Source organism: Staurois parvus, unplaced genomic scaffold (genome assembly GCF_062004578.1).
Source record: "Staurois parvus isolate SC_StPar_1 unplaced genomic scaffold, SC_StPar_1.0 ptg003319l, whole genome shotgun sequence".
NCBI lineage: Eukaryota > Metazoa > Chordata > Amphibia > Anura > Ranidae > Staurois > Staurois parvus.
This window is the reverse complement of record NW_028321115.1, coordinates 2,671-26,549: the sequence shown is the minus strand read 5'-3', so window position 1 is coordinate 26,549 and position 23,879 is coordinate 2,671. Positions and strand designations below refer to the sequence as shown.

The 23,879-nt window shown below is 47.7% G+C and overlaps 1 protein-coding gene across 1 annotated transcript in view; it reads right to left on the bottom strand.

Moving 5' to 3' along the window:
- Nucleotides 1–6,371, bottom strand: part of LOC149428319 (inactive heparanase-2-like) — a 52,005-nt gene extending 45,634 nt beyond the window's left edge. The window contains exons 1-2 of the mRNA XM_089667515.1: nucleotides 6,214–6,371; nucleotides 5,899–6,013 (exon numbers count right to left, since the gene is read on the bottom strand). Of these exons, the coding sequence (XP_089523641.1) occupies nucleotides 5,899–6,013; nucleotides 6,214–6,371 (273 nt within the window). The remainder of the gene's footprint in view (nucleotides 1–5,898; nucleotides 6,014–6,213) is intronic.
- Between the last annotated feature and the right edge of the window lie 17,508 nt (nucleotides 6,372–23,879).

Here is a 23,879-nt window from a genome sequence, read left to right as displayed (position 1 = left end):
GGGGGAACCAGTGACCGGGGGAGGGGAGCAGACACTATGGGGGGGAACCAGGGACTGGGGGAGGGGCGCAGACACTATGGGGGGAACCAGTGACCGTGGGAGGGGAGCAGACACTATGGGGGGAACCAGTGACCGGGGGAGGGGAGCAGACACTATGGGGGGAACCAGGGACTGGGGGAGGGGCGCAGACACTATGGGGGGAACCAGGGACTGGGGGAGGGGCGCAGACACTGTGGGGGGGAACCAGTGACTGGGGGTGGGGCGCAGACACTATGGGGGGAGAACCAGTGACTGGGGGAGGGGCGCAGACACTATGGGGGGAACCAGTGACCGGGGGAGGGGCGCAGACACTATGGGGGGGAACCAGGGACCAGGGGAGGGGAGCAGACACTATGGGGGGGGAACCAGTGACTGGGGGAGGGGCGCAGACACTATGGGGGGGAACCAGTGACTGGGGGAGGGGCGCAGACACTATGGGGGGGAACCAGGGACCAGGGGAGGGGAGCAGACACTATGGGGGGGGAACCAGTGACTGGGGGAGGGGCGCAGACACTATGGGGGGGGAACCAGTGACCGGGGGAGGGGTGCAGACACTATGGGGGGGAACCAGTGACCAGGGGAGGGGTGCAGACACTATAGGGGGGAACCAGTGACCGGGGGAGGGGCACAGACACTATGGGGGGGGAACCAGTGACCAGGGGAGGGGCGCAGACACTATGGGGGGGGAACCAGTGACCAGGGGAGGGGCGCAGACACTATGGGGGGGAGGAACCAGTGACCGGGGGAGGGGCGCAGACACTATGGGGGGAACCAGTGACCGGGGGAGGGGCGCAGACACTATGGGGGGAACCAGTGACCGAGGGAGGGGTGCAGACACTATGGGGGGAAACCAGTGACCGGGGGAGGGGTGCAGACACTATGGGGGGAACCAGTGACCGGGGGAGGGGTGCAGACACTATGGGGGGAACCAGTGACCGGGGGAGGGGTGCAGACACTATGGGGGGGGAACCAATGACCGGGGGAGGGGCGCAGACACTATGGGGGGGCAACCAGTGACCGGGGGAGGGGCGCAGACACTATGGGAGGCAACCAGTGACTGGGGGAGGGGCGCAGACACTATGGGGGGGAACCAGTGACCGGGGGGAGGGGTGCAGACACTATGGGGGGGGAACCAGTGACCGGGGGAGGGGTGCAGACACTATGGGGGGGAACCAGTGACCAGAGGAGGGGCGCAGACACTATGGGGGGGGGGGAACCAGTGACCGGGGGAGGGGTGCAGACACTATGGGGGGAACCAGTGACCGGGGGAGGGGTGCAGACACTATGGGGGGGAACCAGTGACCGGGGGAGGGGTGCAGACACTATGGGGGGGAACCAGTGACCAGGGGAGGGGAGCAGACACTATGGGGGGGAACCAGTGACCGGGGGAGGGGTGCAGACACTATGGGGGGGAACCAGGGACTGGGGGAGGGGCGCAGACACTATGGGGGGGAACCAGTGACCGGGGGAGGGGCGCAGACACTATGGGGGGGGGGAAACCAGTGACCGGGGGAGGGGAGCAGACACTATGGGGGGGAACCAGTGACCGGGGGAGGGGAGCAGACACTATGGGGGGGAACCAGGGACTGGGGGAGGGGCGCAGACACTATGGGGGGGAACCAGTGACCGGGGGAGGGGAGCAGACACTATGGGGGGGGGGGGGAACCAGTGACCGGGGGAGGGGAGCAGACACTATGGGGGGGAACCAGTGACCGGGGGAGGGGTGCAGACACTATGGGGGGGGGGGGGAACCAGTGACCGGGGGAGGGGAGCAGACACTATGGGGGGGAACCAGTGACCGGGGGAGGGGTGCAGACACTATGGGAGGGAACCAGTGACTGGGGGAGGGGTGCAGACACTATGGGGGGGAACCAGTGACCGGGGGAGGGGAGCAGACACTATGGGGGGGCCATATGCTGGAAGCCGCGTCGTCTCTTTACATTCGATGGTTTCTTGCTGAAATGTGTTCCCTAATTACTCAGCTGAAGAGAGTCGTCCGTCTGTCCAACCGATCGTTCTCCGGCAAACGACAAAAATAAACGACTTTCTGAATTCAAGAAAAATCGCCACCAATAAATCGCATGGAAAGAAATCCAAACCGGATCAACGGAACCTTGAAATGGATTCCCACCTCTGCAGCCACACTGGGACCCCGTATGTCGGGGACACACTTTCCATTGCAGGACAGAAACTCAAGAAAATCGCTCATTTCTCATCACTCCGAAAAATGTAACTTTGTTCTCTTGTATGAGGGGGTGGGGGTTTCGCCATATTGAACTCTGTACTCTATATTTAGTTTTACTGTGCTGGCAGATCTCACTATCAGTTGTAAACTAGATTTGAACACTGCCTGTCCTAACAAAGGGTTGAAGAGGAATTCCAGGTCGGGATATTTCATATATACAGTGAAGGAAATACGTATTTGCTCCCCCCTGATGCTGAATGTTCGCCCCTCACACAGAAACGATCGGTCTAACAATGGAATGTTCGCCCCTCACACAGAAATGATCGGTCTAACAATGGAATGTTCGCCCCTCACACAGAAACGATCGGTCTAACAATGGAATGTTCGCCCCTCACACAGAAATGATCGGTCTAACAATGGAATGTTCGCCCCTCACACAGAAATGATCGGTCTAACAATGGAATGTTCCCCCCCCCTCACACAGAAATGATCGGTCTAACAATGGAATGTTCGGTGTAACACTGAGAGACAGAATACAACAACAAATTCCATCCCTCATCTCACATCTCACACCTCCATCCCGCATCTCACACCTCCATCCCGAATCTCACACCTCCATCCCTCATCTCACACCTCCATCTCACACCGCCATCCCGCATCTCACACCTCCATCTCACACCTCCATCCCTCATCTCACACCTCCATCCCTCATCTCACACCTCCATCTCACACCTCCATCCCACATCTCACACCTCCATCCCTCATCTCACACCTCCATCTCACACCGCCATCCCGCATCTCACACCTCCATCCCGAATCTCACACCTCCATCCCGCATCTCACACCTCCATCCCGAATCTCACACCTCCATCCCGCATCTCACACCTCCATCCCGAATCTCACACCTCCATCCCTCATCTCACATCTCACACCTCCATCTCACACCTCCATCCCACATCTCACACCTCCATCTCACACCTCCATCTCACACCTCCATCCCTCATCTCACACCTCCATCCCACATCTCACACCTCCATCCCGCATCTCACACCTCCATCTCACACCTCCATCCCTCATCTCACACCTCCATCTCACACCTCCATCCCACATCTTACATCTCACACCTCCATCCCGCATCTCACACCTCCATCCCTCATCTCACACCTCCATCCCTCATCTCACACCTCCATCTCACACCTCCATCTCACACCTCCATCCCTCATCTCACACCTCCATCTCCCATCTCACCTCCATCCCGCATCTCACACCTCCATCCCCCATCTCACACCTCCATCCCTCATCTCACACCTCCATCCCACATCTCACACCTCCATCCCTCATCTCACCTCCATCCTACATCTCACACCTACATCCCTCATCTCACACCTCCATCTCACACCTCCATCCCACATCTCACACCTCCATCCCTCATCTCACCTCCATCCTACATCTCACACCTACATCCCTCATCTCACACCTCCATCTCACACCTCCATCCCTCATCTCACACCTCCATCTCACACCTCCATCCCACATCTCACACCTACATCCCTCATCTCACCTCCATCCTACATCTCACACCTCCATCCCTCATCTCACACCTCCATCCCACATCTCATACCTCCATCCCTCATCTCACCTCCATCCTACATCTCACACCTCCATCCCTCATCTCACACCTCCATCCCTCATCTCACCTCCATCCTACATCTCACACCTCCATCCCGCATCTCACACCTCCATCCCGAATCTCACACCTCCATCCCTCATCTCACACCTCCATCTCACACCGCCATCCCGCATCTCACACCTCCATCTCACACCTCCATCCCTCATCTCACACCTCCATCCCTCATCTCACACCTCCATCTCACACCTCCATCCCACATCTCACACCTCCATCCCTCATCTCACACCTCCATCTCACACCGCCATCCCGCATCTCACACCTCCATCCCGAATCTCACACCTCCATCCCGCATCTCACACCTCCATCCCGAATCTCACACCTCCATCCCGCATCTCACACCTCCATCCCGAATCTCACACCTCCATCCCTCATCTCACATCTCACACCTCCATCTCACACCTCCATCCCACATCTCACACCTCCATCTCACACCTCCATCTCACACCTCCATCCCTCATCTCACACCTCCATCCCACATCTCACACCTCCATCCCGCATCTCACACCTCCATCTCACACCTCCATCCCTCATCTCACACCTCCATCTCACACCTCCATCCCACATCTTACATCTCACACCTCCATCCCGCATCTCACACCTCCATCCCTCATCTCACACCTCCATCCCTCATCTCACACCTCCATCTCACACCTCCATCTCACACCTCCATCCCTCATCTCACACCTCCATCTCCCATCTCACCTCCATCCCGCATCTCACACCTCCATCCCCCATCTCACACCTCCATCCCTCATCTCACACCTCCATCCCACATCTCACACCTCCATCCCTCATCTCACCTCCATCCTACATCTCACACCTACATCCCTCATCTCACACCTCCATCTCACACCTCCATCCCACATCTCACACCTCCATCCCTCATCTCACCTCCATCCTACATCTCACACCTACATCCCTCATCTCACACCTCCATCTCACACCTCCATCCCTCATCTCACACCTCCATCTCACACCTCCATCCCACATCTCACACCTACATCCCTCATCTCACCTCCATCCTACATCTCACACCTCCATCCCTCATCTCACACCTCCATCCCACATCTCATACCTCCATCCCTCATCTCACCTCCATCCTACATCTCACACCTCCATCCCTCATCTCACACCTCCATCCCTCATCTCACCTCCATCCTACATCTCACACCTCCATCCCGCATCTCACACCTCCATCTCACATCTCACACCTCCATCCCACATCTCACACCTCCATCCCTCATCTCACACCTCCATCTCACACCTCCATCCCACATCTCACACCTCCATCCCTCATCTCACCTCCATCCTACATCTCACACCTCCATCCCTCATCTCACACCTCCATCCCACATCTCACACCTCCATCCCTCATCTCACACCTCCATCCCTCATCTCACACCTCCATCCCTCATCTCACCTCCATCCTACATCTCACACCTCCATCCCGCATCTCACACCTCCATCTCACATCTCACACCTCCATCCCACATCTCACACCTCCATCTCACATCTCACACCTCCATCCCTCATCTCACCTCCATCCTACATCTCACACCTCCATCCCTCATCTCACACCTCCATCCCTCATCTCACCTCCATCCTACATCTCACACCTCCATCCCGCATCTCACACCTCCATCTCACATCTCACACCTCCATCCCACATCTCACACCTCCATCTCACACCTCCATCCCTCATCTCACACCTCCATTTCGCATCTCACACCTCCATCTCACACGGCACAGAAATGAGGGGTTTTGGGTTTTGTTATTTTTTTGTAAAATGAACTTTTATCTCCTGCAGATATTTCTGTAGTTATAATCGTATCCAATTATTAGGCCAATCATAGACGAGCGCCGACAACGGTCTGACAGTAATTTTCATTATCCCCGAGAAGAGCTCCATATTTCCCTGAGATCACGTCTATTAAATACCGAGAGACAGACGATGGAGCCATCATTACAGTCATTATAACCTTACCGGCAGCGGGTTAAAGTTCTGATCCACCAGATGGTTGTATCCATGATCAAAGAACGAATGTCGGATCACAACATCAATGCCTTGATTGGCCGACATTCCTAACGTGTTCAGCCACCTAAATGAGAGAAAATGAATTCAGCTTTAGTCATTGGAGAAGACTTGGAGCTTCGTGTCTGAACATAGAGAATTACAGAGAAACTGGACCAATGAGGCCTACTCTTCTGTGATCCACAAACTCAACTCTACAACATGACAACCTGTGTGTACCATCAACATCTCCACCATCTCTACCATCTTCACCATCTCCAACACTACTCCATCCCCACCACCTCCTCCATCTCTACCATCTTCACCATCTCCAACACCTCCATCATCTCCTCCATCTCCACCATCCCCACCACTTCCTCTATCTCCACCATCCCCACCACCTCCTCCATCTCCACCATCTTCAGCATCTCCAACACCTCCACCATCCCCACCACCTCCTCAATCTCCACCTTCCCCACCACCTCCTCCATCTATACCATCTCCACCATCTCCAACACCTCCACCATCCCCACCACCTCCTCCATCTCTACCATCTTCACCATCTCCAACACCTCCACCATCCCCACCACCTCCTCCATCTCCACCATCCCCACCACCTCCTCTATCTCCACCACCTCCTCCATCTCCACCACCTCCTCCATCTCCACCATCTTCACCATCTCCAACACCTCCAACATCCCCACCACCTCCTCCATCTCCACCAACTCCTCCATCTCCATCATCTTCACCATCTCCAACACCTCCACCATCCCTACCACCTCCTCCATCTCCACCACCTCCTCCATTTCCACCATCTCCAACACCTTCAACATCCCCACCACCTCCTCCATCTCCACCACCTCCTCCATTTCCACCATCTACAACACCTTCAACATCCCCACCACCTCCTCCATCTCCACCACCTTCACCATCTCCAACACCTCCACCATCTTCACCATCTCCAACACCTCTACCATCTCCACTATTTCTAGCATGTCCTTCTCCACCATCTTCACCATCTCCAGCACCTCCACCATCTACCTCCACCACCTCGACCATCTCCAACACCTCCACCATTTCTAACACCTCCACCTCCACCATCTCCACCACCTCCACCATCTCCAATATCTCCACCATCTCCGCGACATCCGCCATCTTCACCACCGCCACCAATTCTACCATTTCCACCTCCAACACCTCCACTATCTCCACCACCTCCATCATTTCCACCACTTTTACCACCTCCAACACCTCAACCATCTCCAATACCCCTTCCATCTCCAACACGTCCACTGTCCACACGTCCACAAAGGCTGTAGCAAAAGTAATACGTCATTAAAATGTCACATGTCGGTATAGTAATTCTTCCTCTATAGTAACTCTTCCTCTATAGTAACTCTTCCTCTATAGTAACTCTTCCTCTATAGTAACCCTTCCTCTATAGTAACTCTTCCTCTATAGTAACTCTTCCTCTATAGTAACTCTTCCTCTATAGTAACCCTTCCTCTATAGTAACTCTCCTCTATAGTAACCCTTCCTCTATAGTAACTCCTCTATAGTAACCCTTCCTCTATAGTAACCCTTCCTCTATAGTAACTCTTCCTCCATAGTAACCCTTCCTCTATAGTAACCCTTCCTCTATAGTAACCCTTCCTCTATAGTAACTCCTCTATAGTAACCCTTCCTCTATAGTAACCCTTCCTCTATAGTAACCCTTCCTCTATAGTAACCCTTCCTCTATAGTAACTCTTCCTCTATAGTAACTGTCCCTCTATAGTAACTCTTCCTCCATAGTAACCCTTCCTCTATAGTAACTCTTCCTCTATAGTAACTCCTCTATAGTAACCCTTCCTCTATAGTAACCCTTCCTCTATAGTAACCCTTCCTTTATAGTAACTCTTCCTCTATAGTAACTCTCCCTCTATAGTAACTCTTCATCCATAGTAACCCTTCCTCTATAGTAACTCTTCCTCTATAGTAACCCTTCCTCTATAGTAACTCTCCCTCTATAGTAACCCTTCCTCTATAGTAACTCTTGATCTATAGTAACCCTTCCTCTATAGTAACTCTCCCTCTATAGTAACCCTTCCTCTATAGTAACTCTCCCTCTATAGTAACCCTTCCTCTATAGTAACCCTTCCTCTATAGTAACTCTCCCTCTATAGTAACCCTTCCTCTATAGTAACTCCTCCTCTATAGTAACTCTCCCTCTATAGTAACCCTTCCTCTATAGTAACCCTTCCTCTATAGTAACTCTTCCTCTATAGTAACTCTTCCTCTATAGTAACCCTTCCTCTATAGTAACCCTCCCTGTATAGTAACCCTTCCTCTATAGTAACTCCTCCTCTATAGTAACCCTTCCTATATAGTAACCCTTCCTCTATAGTAACTCTTCCTCTATAGTAACTCTTCCTCTATAGTAACTCTTCCTCTATAGTAACTCTCCCTCTATAGTAACCCTTCCTCTATAGTAACTCTTCCTCTATAGTAACTCTTCCTCTATAGTATCTCTTCCTCTATAGTAACTCTTCCTCTATAGTAACTCTTCCTCTATAGTAACTCTTCCTCTATAGTAACCCTTCCTCTATAGTAACTCTCCTCTATAGTAACCCTTCCTCTATAGTAACTCCTCTATAGTAACCCTTCCTCTATAGTAACCCTTCCTCTATAGTAACTCTTCCTCCATAGTAACCATTCCTCTATAGTAACCCTTCCTCTATAGTAACTCCTCTATAGTAACCCTTCCTCTATAGTAACCCTTCCTCTATAGTAACCCTTCCTCTATAGTAACTCTTCCTTTATAGTAACCCTTCCTCTATAGTAACTCTTCCTCTATAGTAACCCTTCCTCAATAGTAACCCTTCCTCTATAGTAACCCTTCCTCTATAGTAACTCTCCCTCTATAGTAACCCTTCCTCAATAGTAACTCCTCCTCTATAGTAACCCTTCCTCTATAGTAACTCTCCCTCTATAGTAACTCTTCCTCTATAGTAACCCTTCCTCTATAGTAACCCTTCCTCTATAGTAACTCTCCCTCTATAGTAACCCTTCCTCTACAGTAACTCTCCCTCTATAGTAACCCTCCCTCTATAATAACTCTTCCTCTATAGTAACTCTTCCTCTATAGTAACTCTTCCTCCATAGTAACCCTTCCTCTATAGTAACTCTCCCTCTATAGTAACCCTCCCTCTATAGTAACTCTCCCTCTATAGTAACCCTTCCTCTATAGTAACTCTCCCTCTATAGTAACCCTCCCTCTATAATAACTCTTCCACTATAGTAACTCTCCCTCTATAGTAACCCCTCCTCTATAGTAACTCTCCCTCTATAGTAACCCCTCCTCTATAGTAACTCTCCCTCTATAGTAACTCCTCCTCTATAGTAACCCTTCCTCTATAGTAACTCTTCCTCCGTAGTAATCCTCCCTCTATAGTAACCCTTCCTCTATAGTAACTCCTCTATAGTAACCCTTCCTCTATAGTAACCCCTCCTCTATAGTAACTCTTCCTTTATAGTAGCTCTTCCTCTATAGTAACCCTCCCTCTATAGTAACTCTTCCTCCATAGTAACCCTTCATCTATAGTAACTCTTCCTCTATAGTAACCCTTCCTCTATAGTAACTCTTCCTCTATAGTAACTCTTCCTCTATAGTAACCCTTCCTCTATAGTAACTCTTCCTCTATAGTAACTCTTCCTCTATAGTAACCCTTCCTCTATAGTAACTCCTCTATAGTAACCCTTCCTCTATAGTAACCCCTCCTCTATAGTAACTCTTCCTTTATAGTAGCTCTTCCTCTATAGTAACCCTTCCTCTATAGTAACTCTTCCTCTATACTCTCCCTCTATAGTAACCCTTCCTCTATAGTAACTCCCCCTCTATAGTAACCCTTCCTCTATAGTAACCCTTCCTCTATAGTAACTCTCCCTCTATAGTAACCCTTCCTCTATAGTAACCCTTCCTCTATAGTAACTCTCCCTCTATAGTAACCCTTCCTCTATAGTAACTCTTCCTCTATAGTAACCCTTCCTCTATAATAACTCTTCCTCTATAGTAACCCTTCCTCTATAGTAACCCTTCCTCTATAGTAACTCTCCCTCTATAGTAACTCTTCCTCTATAGTAACTCCTCCTCTATAGTAACCCTTCCTCTATAGTAACTCTCCCTCTATAGTAACTCTTCCTCTATAGTAACCCTTCCTCTAAAGTAACCCCTCCTCTATAGTAACCCTTCCTCTATAGTAACTCTCCCTCTATAGTAACCCTTCCTCTACAGTAACTCTCCCTCTATAGTAACCCTCCCTCTATAATAACTCTCCCTCTATAGTAACCCTCCCTCTATAGTAACTCTCCCTCTATAGTAACCCTTCCTCTATAGTAACCCTCCCTCTATAATAACTCTTCCACTATAGTAACTCTTCCTCTATAGTAACCCCTCCTCTATAGTAACTCTCCCTCTATAGTAACTCTTCCTCTATAGTAACTCTTCCTCTATAGTAACCCTTCCTCTATAGTAACCCTTCCTCTATAGTAACTCTCCCTCTATAGTAACCCTCCCTCTATAGTAACTCTCCCTCTATAGTAACCCTTCCTCTATAGTAACTCTCCCTCTATAGTAACCCTTCCTCTATAGTAACTCTCCTCTATAGTAACTCTCCCTCTATAGTAACTCTTCCTCTATAATAACTCTTCCTCTATAGTATCCCTTCCTCTATAGTAACCCCTCCTCTATAGTAACCCTTCCTCTATAGTAACCCCTCCTCTATAGTAACTCTCCCTCTATAGTAACTCTCCCTCTATAGTAACTCTTCCTCTATAGTATCTCTTCCTCTATAGTAACCCTTCCTCTATAGTAACTCTCCTCTATAGTAACTCTCCCTCTATAGTAACCCTCCCTCTATAGTAACTCTCCTCTATAGTAACTCTTCCTCTATAGTAACTCTTCCTCTATAGTAACCCTTCCTCTATAATAACTCTTCCTCTATAGTAACCCTCCCTCTATAATAACTCTTCCACTATAGTAACTCTTCCTCTATAGTAACCCCTCCTCTATAGTAACTCTCCCTCTATAGTAACCCTTCCTCTATAGTAACTCTTCCTCTATAGTAACTCTCCCTCTATAGTAACTCTTCCTCTATAGTAACTCTTCCTCTATAGTAACCCTTCCTCTATAGTAACCCTTCCTCTATAGTAACCCTTCCTCTATAGTAACTCTCCCTCTATAGTAACCCTCCCTCTATAGTAACTCTTCCTCTATAGTAACCCTTCCTCTATAATAACTCTTCCTCTATAGTAACTCTTCCTCTATAGTAACTCTCCCTCTATAGTAAGTCTCGCTCTATAGTAACCCTTCCTCTATGGTAACTCTCCTCTATAGTAACTCTCCCTCTATAGTAACCCTCCCTCTATAGTAACTCTCCTCTATAGTAACTCTTCCTCTATAATAACTCTTCCTCTATAGTAACCCCTCCTCTATAGTAACCCTTCCTCTATAGTAACCCCTCCTCTATAGTAACTCTCCCTCTATAGTAACTCTCCCTCTATAGTAACTCTTCCTCTATAGTATCTCTTCCTCTATAGTAACCCTTCCTCTATAGTAACTCTCCTCTATAGTAACTCTCCCTCTATAGTAACCCTCCCTCTATAGTAACTCTCCTCTATAGTAACTCTTCCTCTATAGTAACTCTTCCTCTATAGTAACCCTTCCTCTATAATAACTCTTCCTCTATAGTAACTCTCCCTCTATAGTAACCCTTCCTCTATAGTAACCCTTCCTCTATAGTAACCCTTCCTCTATAGTAACCCTTCCTGTATAGTAACCCTTCCTCTATAGTAACTCTCCCTCTATAGTAACCCTTCCTCTATAGTAACCCTTCCTCTATAGTAACCCTTCCTCTATAGTAACTCTTCCTCTATAGTAACTCTTCCTCTATAGTAACCCTTCCTCTATAGTAACCCTCCCTGTATAGTAACCCTTCCTCTATAGTAACCCTTCCTCTATAGTAACTCTCCTCTATAGTAACTCTCCCTCTATAGTAACCCTCCCTCTATAGTAACTCTCCTCTATAGTAACTCTTCCTCTATAGTAACTCTTCCTCTATAGTAACCCTTCCTCTATAATAACTCTTCCTCTATAGTAACTCTCCCTCTATAGTAACCCTTCCTCTATAGTAACCCTTCCTCTATAGTAACCCTTCCTCTATAGTAACCCTTCCTGTATAGTAACCCTTCCTCTATAGTAACTCTCCCTCTATAGTAACCCTTCCTCTATAGTAACCCTTCCTCTATAGTAACCCTTCCTCTATAGTAACTCTTCCTCTATAGTAACTCTTCCTCTATAGTAACCCTTCCTCTATAGTAACCCTCCCTGTATAGTAACCCTTCCTCTATAGTAACTCCTCCTCTATAGTAACCCTTCCTCTATAGTAACCCTTCCTCTATAGTAACCCTTCCTCTATAGTAACTCTTCCTCTATAGTAACTCTTCCTCTATAGTAACTCTTCCTCTATAGTAACTCTTCCTCTATAGTAACTCTTCCTCTATAGTATCTCTTCCTCTATAGTAACTCCTCCTCTATAGTAACTCTTCCTCTGTAGTAACCCTTCCTCTATAGTAACCCTTCCTCTATAGTAACCCTTCCTCTATAGCAACTCCTCCTCTATAGTAACCCTTCCTCTATAGTAACTCTCCCTCTATAGTAACCCTTCCTCTATAGTAACCCTTCCTCTATAGTAACTCTTCCTCTATAGTAACTCCTCCTCTATAGTAACTCTTCCTCTATAGTAACTCTTCCTCCATAGTAACCCTTCCTCTATAGTAACCCTTCCTCTATAGTAACCCTCCCTCTATAGTAACTCTCCCTCTATAGTAACCCTTCCTCTATAGTAACTCTTCCTCTATAGTAATCCTCCCTCTATAGTGACCCTTCCTCTATAGTAACTCTTCCTCTATAGTAATCCTCCCTCTATAGTGACCCTTCCTCTATAGTAACTCTTCCTCTATAGTAACTCTTCCTCTATAGTAACTCTTCCTCTATAGTAACCCTTCCTCTATAGTAACCCTTCCTCTATAGTAACTCTTCCTCTATAGTAACCCTTCCTCTATAGTAACCCTTCCTCTATAGTAACCCTTCCTCTATAGTAACCCTTCCTCTATAGTAACCCTTCCTCTATAGTAACTCCTCCTCTATAGTAACTCTTCCTCTATAGTAACTCTTCCTCCATAGTAACTCTCCCTCTATAGTAACTCTTCCTCTATAGTAACCCTTCCTCTATAGTAACCCTTCCTCTATAGTAACCCTTCCTCTATAGTAACTCTCCCTCTATAGTAACCCTTCCTCTATAGTAACCCTTCCTGTATAGTAACTCTTCCTCTATAGTAACCCTCCCTCTATAGTAACTCTTCCTCTATAGTAATCCTCCCTCTATAGTAACCCTTCCTCTATAGTAACTCTTCCTCTATAGTAACCCTCCCTCTATAGTAACCCTTCCTCTATAGTAACTCTTCCTCTATAGTAACCCTTCCTCTATAGTAACTCTTCCTCTATAGTAACTGTCCCTCTATAGTAACCCTCCCTCTATAGTAATCCTCCCTCTATAGTAACCCTTCCTCTATAGTAACCCTTCCTCTATAGTAACTCTTCCTCTATAGTAACCCTTCCTCTATAGTAACCCTTCCTCTATAGTAACTCTTCCTCTATAGTAACCCTTCCTCTATAGTAATCCTTCCTCTATAGTAACTCTTCCTCTATAGTAACTGTCCCTCTATAGTAACCCTCCCTCTATAGTAATCCTCCCTCTATAGTAACCCTTCCTCTATAGTAACCTTTCCTCTATAGTAACCCTTCCTCTATAGTAACTGTCCCTCTATAGTAACCCTCCCTCTATAGTAATCCTCCCTCTATAGTAACCCTTCCTCTATAGTAACTCTTCCTCTATAGTAACTCTTCCTCTATAGTAACCCTTCCTCTATAGTAACTCTTCCTCTATAGTAACTCTTCCTCTATAGTAACCCTTCCTCTATAGTAACCCTTCCTCTATAGTAATCCTCCCTCTATAGTAACCCTTCCTCTATAGTAACCCTCCCTCTATAGTAACTCTTCCTCTACAGTAACTCCTCCTCTATAGTAACCCTTCCTCTATAGTAACCCTCCCTCTATAGTAACTCTCCTCTACAGCAGTGGTTCTCAACCTTTCTAATGCCGCGACCCCTTAATACAGTTCCTCATGTTGTGGTGACCCCCAACCATAAAATTATTTTCATTGCTACTTCATAACTGTAATTTTGCAGTGGGAGGAGTAGTGCCCCATCATTGGTGTCAGTGGGAGGAATAGTGCCCCATCACTGATGTCAGTGGGAGGAATAGTGCCCCATCGCTGGTGTCAGTGGGAGGAATAGTGCCCCATCATTGGTGTCAGTGGGAGGAATAGTGCCCCATCATTGGTATCAGTGTGAGGAATAGTGCCCCATCGCTGGTGTCAGTGGGAGGAATAGTGCCCCATCGTTGGTGTCAGTGGGAGGAATAGTGCCCCATCGTTGGTGTCAGTGGGAGGAATAGTGCCCCATCGTTGGTGTCAGTGTGGTGGAGGGGAGAATAGTGCCCCATCGTTGGTGTCAGTGGGGGGAGGAATAGTGCCCCATCATTGGTGTCAGTGGGAGGAATAGTGCCCCATCATTGGTGTCAGTGTGGTGGAGGGGAGAATAGTGCCCCATCGTTGGTGTCAGTGGGGGGAAGAATAGTGCCCCATCGTTGGTGTCAGTGAGGGGAAGAATAGTGCCCCATCGTTGGTGTCAGTGGGGGGAGGAATAGTGCCCCATCGTTGGTGTCAGTGGGGGGAGGAATACTGCCCCATCGTTGGTGTCAGTGGGGGGAGGAATACTGCCCCATCGTTGGTGTCAGTGGGGGGAGAAATAGTGCCCCATCGTTGGTGTCAGTGGGGGGAGGAATACTGCCCCATCGTTGGTGTCAGTGGGGGGAGGAATACTGCCCCATCGTTGGTGTCAGTGGGGGGAGGAATACTGCCCCATCGTTGGTGTCAGTGGGGGGAGGAATACTGCCCCATCGTTGGTGTCAGTGGGGGGAGGAATACTGCCCCATCGTTGGTGTCAGTGGGGGGAGGAATAGTGCCCCATCGTTGGTGTCAGTGGGGGGAGGAATAGTGCCCCATCGTTGGTGTCAGTGGGGGGAGGAATAGTGCCCCATCGTTGGTGTCAGTGGGGGGAGGAATAGTGCCCCATCGTTGGTGTCAGTGGGGGGAGGAATAGTGCCCCATCGTTGGTGTCAGTGGGGGGAGGAATAGTGCCCCATCGTTGGTGTCAGTGGGGGGAGGAATAGTGCCCCATCGTTGGTGTCAGTGGGGGGAGGAGTAGTGCCCCATCGTTGGTGTCAGTGGGGGGAGGAGTAGTGCCCCATCGTTGGTGTCAGTGGGGGGAGGAGTAGTGCCCCATCGTTGGTGTCAGTGGGGGGAGGAGTAGTGCCCCATCGTTGGTGTCAGTGGGGGGAGGAGTAGTGCCCCATCGTTGGTGTCAGTGGGGGGAGGAGTAGTGCCCCATCGTTGGTGTCAGTGGGGGGAGGAGTAGTGCCCCATCGTTGGTGTCAGTGGGGGGAGGAGTAGTGCCCCATCGTTGGTATTAGTGACACAAATGATGGGGCACTATTCCTCCCACTGACACCAATGATACTTACCTTGCTGACCCCTGCTCCAGCCTGGGCTCGCTCTCTCACTTACCTGTCAGCTGTCTTCCTTCTCTGGCCGCTCTCCTCTTCACTCGCTCCCTCGGTCTTCTTTGATGTACGCGCGCTGCCGCTTGGCTCCTCCTCTCCAAGCTCCACCTCCTCGCCGGTGATTGGCCGCCTGTGTGCCTCTCCTGAGCTACAGTTCCGGTGGCCAATCAGCGGCGAGGAGGCGGAGCTGCTGAGCGATCTTGGAGGTGTGGCCGGGTGACAGCAGCGTATCATCCCGCCCACACATCGCCGGAGACTGCAGCGGTGTCTCGGTTCCTAAGACCATCGGAAATATGTGTTTTCCGATGGTCTTAGGCGACCCCTGGGAAATGGTCGTTCGACCCCCAAAGGGGTCGCGACCCCCAGGTTGAGAACCGCTGCTCTATAGTAACTCTTCCTCTATAGTAACCCTTCCTCCATAGTAACCCTTCCTCTATAGTAACTCTTCCTCTATAGTAACTCTTCCTCTATAGTAACCCTTCCTCTATAGTAACTCTTCCTCTATAGTAATCCTTCCTCTATAGTAACTCTTCCTCTATAGTAACTGTCCCTCTATAGTAACTCTTCCTCTATAGTAACCCTTCCTCTATAGTAACCCTTCCTCTATAGTAACTCTTCCTCTATAGTAACTCTTCCTCTATAGTAACCCTTCCTCTATAGTAACTCTTCCTCTATAGTAACTCCTCCTCTATAGTAATCCTTCCTCTATAGTAACTCTTCCTCTATAGTAACTGTCCCTCTATAGTAATTCTTCCTCTATAGTAACCCTTCCTCTATAGTAACTCTTCCTCTATAGTAACTCTTCCTCTATAGTAACCCTCCCTCTATAGTAACCCTTCCTCTATAGTAACCCTTCCTCTATAGTAACTGTCCCTCTATAGTAACCCTCCCTCTATAGTAACTCCTCCTCTATAGTAATCCTCCCTCTATAGTAACCCTTCCTCTATAGTAACCCTTCCTCTATAGTAACTCTTCCTCTATAGTAACCCTTCCTCTATAGTAATCCTCCCTCTATAGTAACCCTTCCTCTATAGTAACTCTTCCTCTATAGTAACCCTTCCTCTATAGTAACTCTTCCTCTATAGTAATCCTCCCTCTATAGTAACCCTTCCTCTATAGTAACCCTCCCTCTATAGTAACTCTTCCTCTATAGTAACTCCTCCTCTATAGTAACTCTTCCTCTATAGTAACCCTTCCTCTATAGTAACTCTTCCTCTATAGTAACCCTTCCTCTATAGTAACTCCTCCTCTATAGTAACCCTTCCTCTATAGTAACCCTTCCTCTATAGTAACCCTTCCTCTATAGTAACCCTTCCTCTATAGTAACCCTCCCTCTATAGTAACTCTTCCTCTATAGTAACTCCTCCTCTATAGTAACTCTTCCTCTATAGTAACCCTTCCTCTATAGTAACTCTTCCTCTATAGTAACCCTCCCTCTATAGTAACTCTTCCTCTATAGTAACTCCTCCTCTATAGTAACTCTTCCTCTATAGTAACCCTTCCTCTATAGTAACCCTTCCTCTATAGTAACCCTCCCTCTATAGTAACCCTCCCTCTATAGTAACCCTCCCTCTATAGTAACCCTTCCTCTATAGTAACCCTTCCTCTATAGTAACTCTTCCTCTATAGTAACCCTTCCTCTATAGTAACTCCTCCTCTATAGTAACCCTCCCTCTATAGTAACCCTTCCTCTATAGTAACTCCTCCTCTATAGTAACCCTTCCTCTATAGTAACCCTTCCTCTATAGTAACCCTCCCTCTATAGTAACCCTTCCTCTATAGTAACTCCTCCTCTATAGTAACCCTTCCTCTATAGTAACTCCTCCTCTATAGTAACCCTTCCTCTATAGTAACCCTTCCTCTATAGTAACCCTTCCTCTATAGTAACCCTTCCTCTATAGTAACCCTCCCTCTATAGTAACCCTTCCTCTATAGTAACTCCTCCTCTATAGTAACCCTTCCTCTATAGTAACTCCTCCTCTATAGTAACCCTTCCTCTATAGTAACCCTTCCTCTATAGTAACCCTTCCTCTATAGTAACCCTTCCTCTATAGTAATCCTCCCTCTATAGTAACCCTTCCTCTATAGTAACCCTCCCTCTATAGTAACTCTTCCTCTATAGTAACTCCTCCTCTATAGTAACTCTTCCTCTATAGTAACCCTTCCTCTATAGTAACCCTTCCTCTATAGTAACCCTTCCTCTATAGTAACTCCTCCTCTATAGTAACCCTTCCTCTATAGTAACCCTTCCTCTATAGTAACCCTTCCTCTATAGTAACTCCTCCTCTATAGTAACCCTTCCTCTATAGTAACCCTTCCTCTATAGTAACTCCTCCTCTATAGTAACCCTTCCTCTATAGTAACCCTTCCTCTATAGTAACCCTTCCTCTATAGTAACCCTTCCTCTATAGTAACCCTCCCTCTATAGTAACTCTTCCTCTATAGTAACTCCTCCTCTATAGTAACTCTTCCTCTATAGTAACCCTTCCTCTATAGTAACTCTTCCTCTATAGTAACCCTCCCTCTATAGTAACTCTTCCTCTATAGTAACTCCTCCTCTATAGTAACTCTTCCTCTATAGTAACCCTTCCTCTATAGTAACCCTTCCTCTATAGTAACCCTCCCTCTATAGTAACCCTCCCTCTATAGTAACCCTTCCTCTATAGTAACCCTTCCTCTATAGTAACCCTTCCTCTATAGTAACTCTTCCTCTATAGTAACCCTTCCTCTATAGTAACTCCTCCTCTATAGTAACCCTCCCTCTATAGTAACCCTTCCTCTATAGTAACTCCTCCTCTATAGTAACCCTTCCTCTATAGTAACCCTTCCTCTATAGTAACCCTCCCTCTATAGTAACCCTTCCTCTATAGTAACTCCTCCTCTATAGTAACCCTTCCTCTATAGTAACTCCTCCTCTATAGTAACCCTTCCTCTATAGTAACCCTTCCTCTATAGTAACCCTTCCTCTATAGTAACCCTTCCTCTATAGTAACCCTTCCTCTATAGTAACTCTTCCTCTATAGTAACTCTTCCTCTATAGTAACCCTTCCTCTATAGTAACCCTTCCTCTATAGTAACTCTTCCTCTATAGTAACTCTTCCTCTATAGTAACCCTTCCTCTATAGTAACCCTTCCTCTATAGTAACTCTTCTTCTATAGTAACCCTTCCTCTATAGTAACCCTTCCTCTATAGTAACCCTTCCTCTATAGTAACCCTCCCTCTATAGTAATAATTCCAGTCTACTTTTTCAGTGTATGTCTTCATGAGGACACGTGCGGAGGGGTGTGGCCATGACTCAGCTATGGCAGCACAGAGCACTGGAGTGGGAGGGCAGGAGACACATATGACTGAACAGGCACCAGACTGTCCAGTGCCCCCCGCTAATCCTACAGATGTGGCCAGGAACAGCCCTAGTCTTCTTCAGCAGCACACGTCTGTATGAGAACACGTGCTGAGGGGTGTGGCCAAGACTCATCTATGCCAGCACAGAGCACTGGAGTGGGAGGGCAGAAAGTACATTTTCACTCAAAGTATAAAAAAGTATTTTTCGGTGTTTCCCGGCCACATGTGATGGTGCAGAACTATGAGGAGCAAAAAATGATCAGAGACTTCAACTGGACTTTAAAGAAGAAATACATTCTACTTGTATCTAAATCCAAAATATCTGAACACATTGTGGGAACGCTGCGACCCTCCCTGTGCGACCCTCCCGCTGCGACACTCCCGCTGCGACCCTCCCGCTACGACCCTCAAACTGCGACCCACCCGCTGCGACCCTTCCATTCTGACCCTCCCTGTGCGACCCTCCCGCTGCGACCCTCCCGCTGCGACCCTCACACTGCGACCCTCCCGCTGCGACCCTTCCGTGTGCGACCCTCCCTGTGCGACCTTCCCTGTGCGACCCTCACGCTGCGACCCTCCCGCTGCGACCCTCACGCTGTGACCCTCCTGCTGCGACCCTCCCGCTGCGACCCTTGTGCTGCGACTCTCTCTCTGTGTGACCCTCCTGCTGTGACATTCCTGGTGCCCGGCTACAGACGTACTCATGGGGCTCATGTGGAGAAGCCGGAATTTCTTTCCTATATGTGGAAGCTTCCATATCAAATAGAAACCGGCCGGAGACACTCGGCTCAGCTGCCACCTGAGCTTACAATCAATCAGATGAACAAAACATCTCAGTGATGGACAAAGAACATGGTGGCCACCAATGAGAAGGGTATCACAGAAAACTATTGCCGATCTTTGTGTTCTCGGTGATGGAACAAAGAACATGGTGGCCACCAATGAGAAGGGTATCACAGAAAACAATTGCCGGTCTTTGTGTTCTCGGTGATGGGACAAAGAACATGGTGGCCACCAATGAGAAGGGTATCACAGAAAACTATTGCCAGTCTTTGTGTTCTCAGTGATGGAACAAAGAACATGGTGGCCACCAATGAGAAGGGTATCACAGAAAACTATTGCCGATCTTTGTGTTCTCGGTGATGGGACAAAGAACATGGTGGCCACCAATGAGAAGGGTATCACAGAAAACTATTGCCAGTCTTTGTGTTCTCAGTGATGGAACAAAGAACATGGTGGCCACCAATGAGAAGGGTATCACAGAAAACTATTGCCGATCTTTGTGTTCTCGGTGATGGGACAAAGAACATGGTGGCCACCAATGAGAAGGGTATCACAGAAAACTATTGCCGGTCTTTGTGTTCTTGGTGATGGAACAAAGAACATGGTGGCCACCAATGAGAAGGGTATCACAGAAAACTATTGCCAGTCTTTGTGTTCTCAGTGATGGAACAAAGAACATGGTGGCCACCAATGAGAAGGGTATCACAGAAAACTATTGCCGATCTTTGTGTTCTCGGTGATGGGACAAAGAACATGGTGGCCACCAATGAGAAGGGTATCACAGAAAACTATTGCCAGTCTTTGTGTTCTCAGTGATGGAACAAAGAACATGGTGGCCACCAATGAGAAGGGTATCACAGAAAACTATTGCCAGTCTTTGTGTTCTCAGTGATGGAACAAAGAACATGGTGGCCACCAATGAGAAGGGTATCACAGAAAACTATTGCAGATCTTTGTGTTCTCAGTGATGGGACAAAGAACATGGTGGCCACCAATGAGAAGGGTATCACAGAAAACTATTGCCGATCTTTGTGTTCTTGGTTATGGGACAAAGAACATGGTGGCCACCAATGAGAAGGGTATCACAGAAAACTATTGCCGATCTTTGTGTTCTCAGTGATGGACAAAGAACATGGTGGCCACCAATGAGAAGGGTATCACAGAAAACTATTGCCGATCTTTGTGTTCTCGGTGATGGGACAAAGAACATGGTGGCCACCAATGAGAAGGGTATCACAGAAAACTATTGCCGATCTTTGCGCTCTCGGTGATGGAACAAAGAACATGGTGGCCACCAATGAGAAGGGTATCACAGAAAACTGTTGCCGATCTTTGTGTTCTCAGTGATGGAACAAAGAACATGGTGGCCACCAATGAGAAGGGTATCACAGAAAGCTATTGCCGATCTTTGTGTTCTTGGTGATGGAACAAAGAACATGGTGGCCACCAATGAGAAGGGTATCACAGAAAACTATTGCCGGTCTTTGTGTTCTTGGTGATGGAACACAGAACATGGTGGCCACCAATGAGAAGGGTATCACAGAAAACTATTGCCGATCTTTGTGTTCTCAGTGATGGTACATAGAACATGGTGGCCACCAATGAGAAGGGTATCACAGAAAACTATTGCCGGTCTTTGTGTTCTCAGTGATGGAACAAAGAACATGGTGGCCACCAATGAGAAGGGTATCACAGAAAACTATTGCCGATCTTTGTGTTCTCGGTGATGGGACAAAGAACATGGTGGCCACCAATGAGAAGGGTATCACAGAAAACTATTGCCAGTCTTTGTGTTCTCAGTGATGGAACAAAGAACATGGTGGCCACCAATGAGAAGGGTATCACAGAAAACTATTGCCGGTCTTTGTGTTCTCAGTGATGGAACAAAGAACATGGTGGCCACCAATGAGAAGGGTATCACAGAAAACTATTGCAGATCTTTGTGTTCTCAGTGATGGGACAAAGAACATGGTGGCCACCAATGAGAAGGGTATCACAGAAAACTATTGCCGATCTTTGTGTTCTCAGTGATGGACAAAGAACATGGTGGCCACCAATGAGAAGGGTATCACAGAAAACTATTGCCGATCTTTGTGTTCTTGGTTATGGGACAAAGAACATGGTGGCCACCAATGAGAAGGGTATCACAGAAAACTATTGCCGATCTTTGTGTTCTCAGTGATGGACAAAGAACATGGTGGCCACCAATGAGAAGGGTATCACAGAAAACTATTGCCGATCTTTGTGTTCTCGGTGATGGGACAAAGAACATGGTGGCCACCAATGAGAAGGGTATCACAGAAAACTATTGCCGATCTTTGCGCTCTCGGTGATGGAACAAAGAACATGGTGGCCACCAATGAGAAGGGTATCACAGAAAACTGTTGCCGATCTTTGTGTTCTCAGTGATGGAACAAAGAACATGGTGGCCACCAATGAGAAGGGTATCACAGAAAGCTATTGCCGATCTTTGTGTTCTTGGTGATGGAACAAAGAACATGGTGGCCACCAATGAGAAGGGTATCACAGAAAACTGTTGCCGATCTTTGTGTTCTCAGTGATGGAACAAAGAACATGGTGGCCACCAATGAGAAGGGTATCACAGAAAGCTATTGCCGATCTTTGTGTTCTTGGTGAAGGAACAAAGAACATGGTGGCCACCAATGAGAAGGGTATCACAGAAAACTATTGCCGGTCTTTGCGCTCTCAGTGATGGGACAAAGAACATGGTGGCCACCAATGAGAAGGGTATCACAGAAAACTATTGCCGATCATTGCGCTCTCAGTGATGGGACAAAGAACATGGTGGCCACCAATGAGAAGGGTATCACAGAAAACTATTGCCGGTCTTTGTGTTCTCAGTGATGGAACAAAGAACATGGTGGCCACCAATGAGAAGGGTATCACAGAAAACTATTGCCGATCTTTGCACTCTCAGTGATGGGACATAGAACATGGTGGCCACCAATGAGAAGGGTATCACAGAAATCTATTGCAAATCTTTGTGTTCTCAGTGATGGAACAAAGAACATGGTGGCCACCAATGAGAAGGGTATCACAGAAAACTATTGCCGATCTTTGCACTCTCAGTGATGGGACATAGAACATGGTGGCCACCAATGAGAAGGGTATCACAGAAATCTATTGCAAATCTTTGTGTTCTCAGTGATGGAACAAAGAACATGGTGGCCACCAATGAGAAGGGTATCACAGAAAACTATTGCCAGTCTTTGTGTTCTCAGTGATGAAACAAAGAACATGGTGGCCACCAATGAGAAGGGTATCACAGAAAACTATTGCTGATCTTTGTGTTCTCGGTGTTGGAACATAGAACATGGTGGCCACCAATGAGAAGGGTATCACAGAAAACTATTGCTGATCTTTGTGTTCTCGGTGATGGGACATAGAACATGGTGGCCACCAATGAGAAGGGTATCACAGAAAACTATTGCCGATCTTTGTGTTCTCGGTGTTGGAACATAGAACATGGTGGCCACCAATGAGAAGGGTATCACAGAAAACTATTGCCGGTCTTTGCGCTCTCAGTGATGGAACAAAGAACATGGTGGCCACCAATGAGAAGGGTATCACAGAAAACTATTGCCGGTCTTTGTGTTCTCAGTGATGGAACATAGAACATGGTGGCCACCAATGAGAAGGGTATCACAGAAAACTAATGGCCGGTCTTTGTGTTCTCAGTGCTGGGACAAAGAACATGGTGGCCACCAATGAGAAGGGTATCACAGAAAACTATTGCCGATCTTTGTGTTCTCGGTGATGGGACATAGAACATGGTGGCCACCAATGAGAAAAGAATCACAGAAAACTATTGCCGATCTTTGTGTTCTCAGTGATGGACAAAGAACATGGTGGCCACCAATGAGAAGGGTATCACAGAAAGCTATTGCCGATCTTTGTGTTCTTGGTGATGGAACAAAGAACATGGTGGCCACCAATGAGAAGGGTATCACAGAAAACTGTTGCCGATCTTTGTGTTCTCAGTGATGGAACAAAGAACATGGTGGCCACCAATGAGAAGGGTATCACAGAAAGCTATTGCCGATCTTTGTGTTCTTGGTGATGGAACAAAGAACATGGTGGCCACCA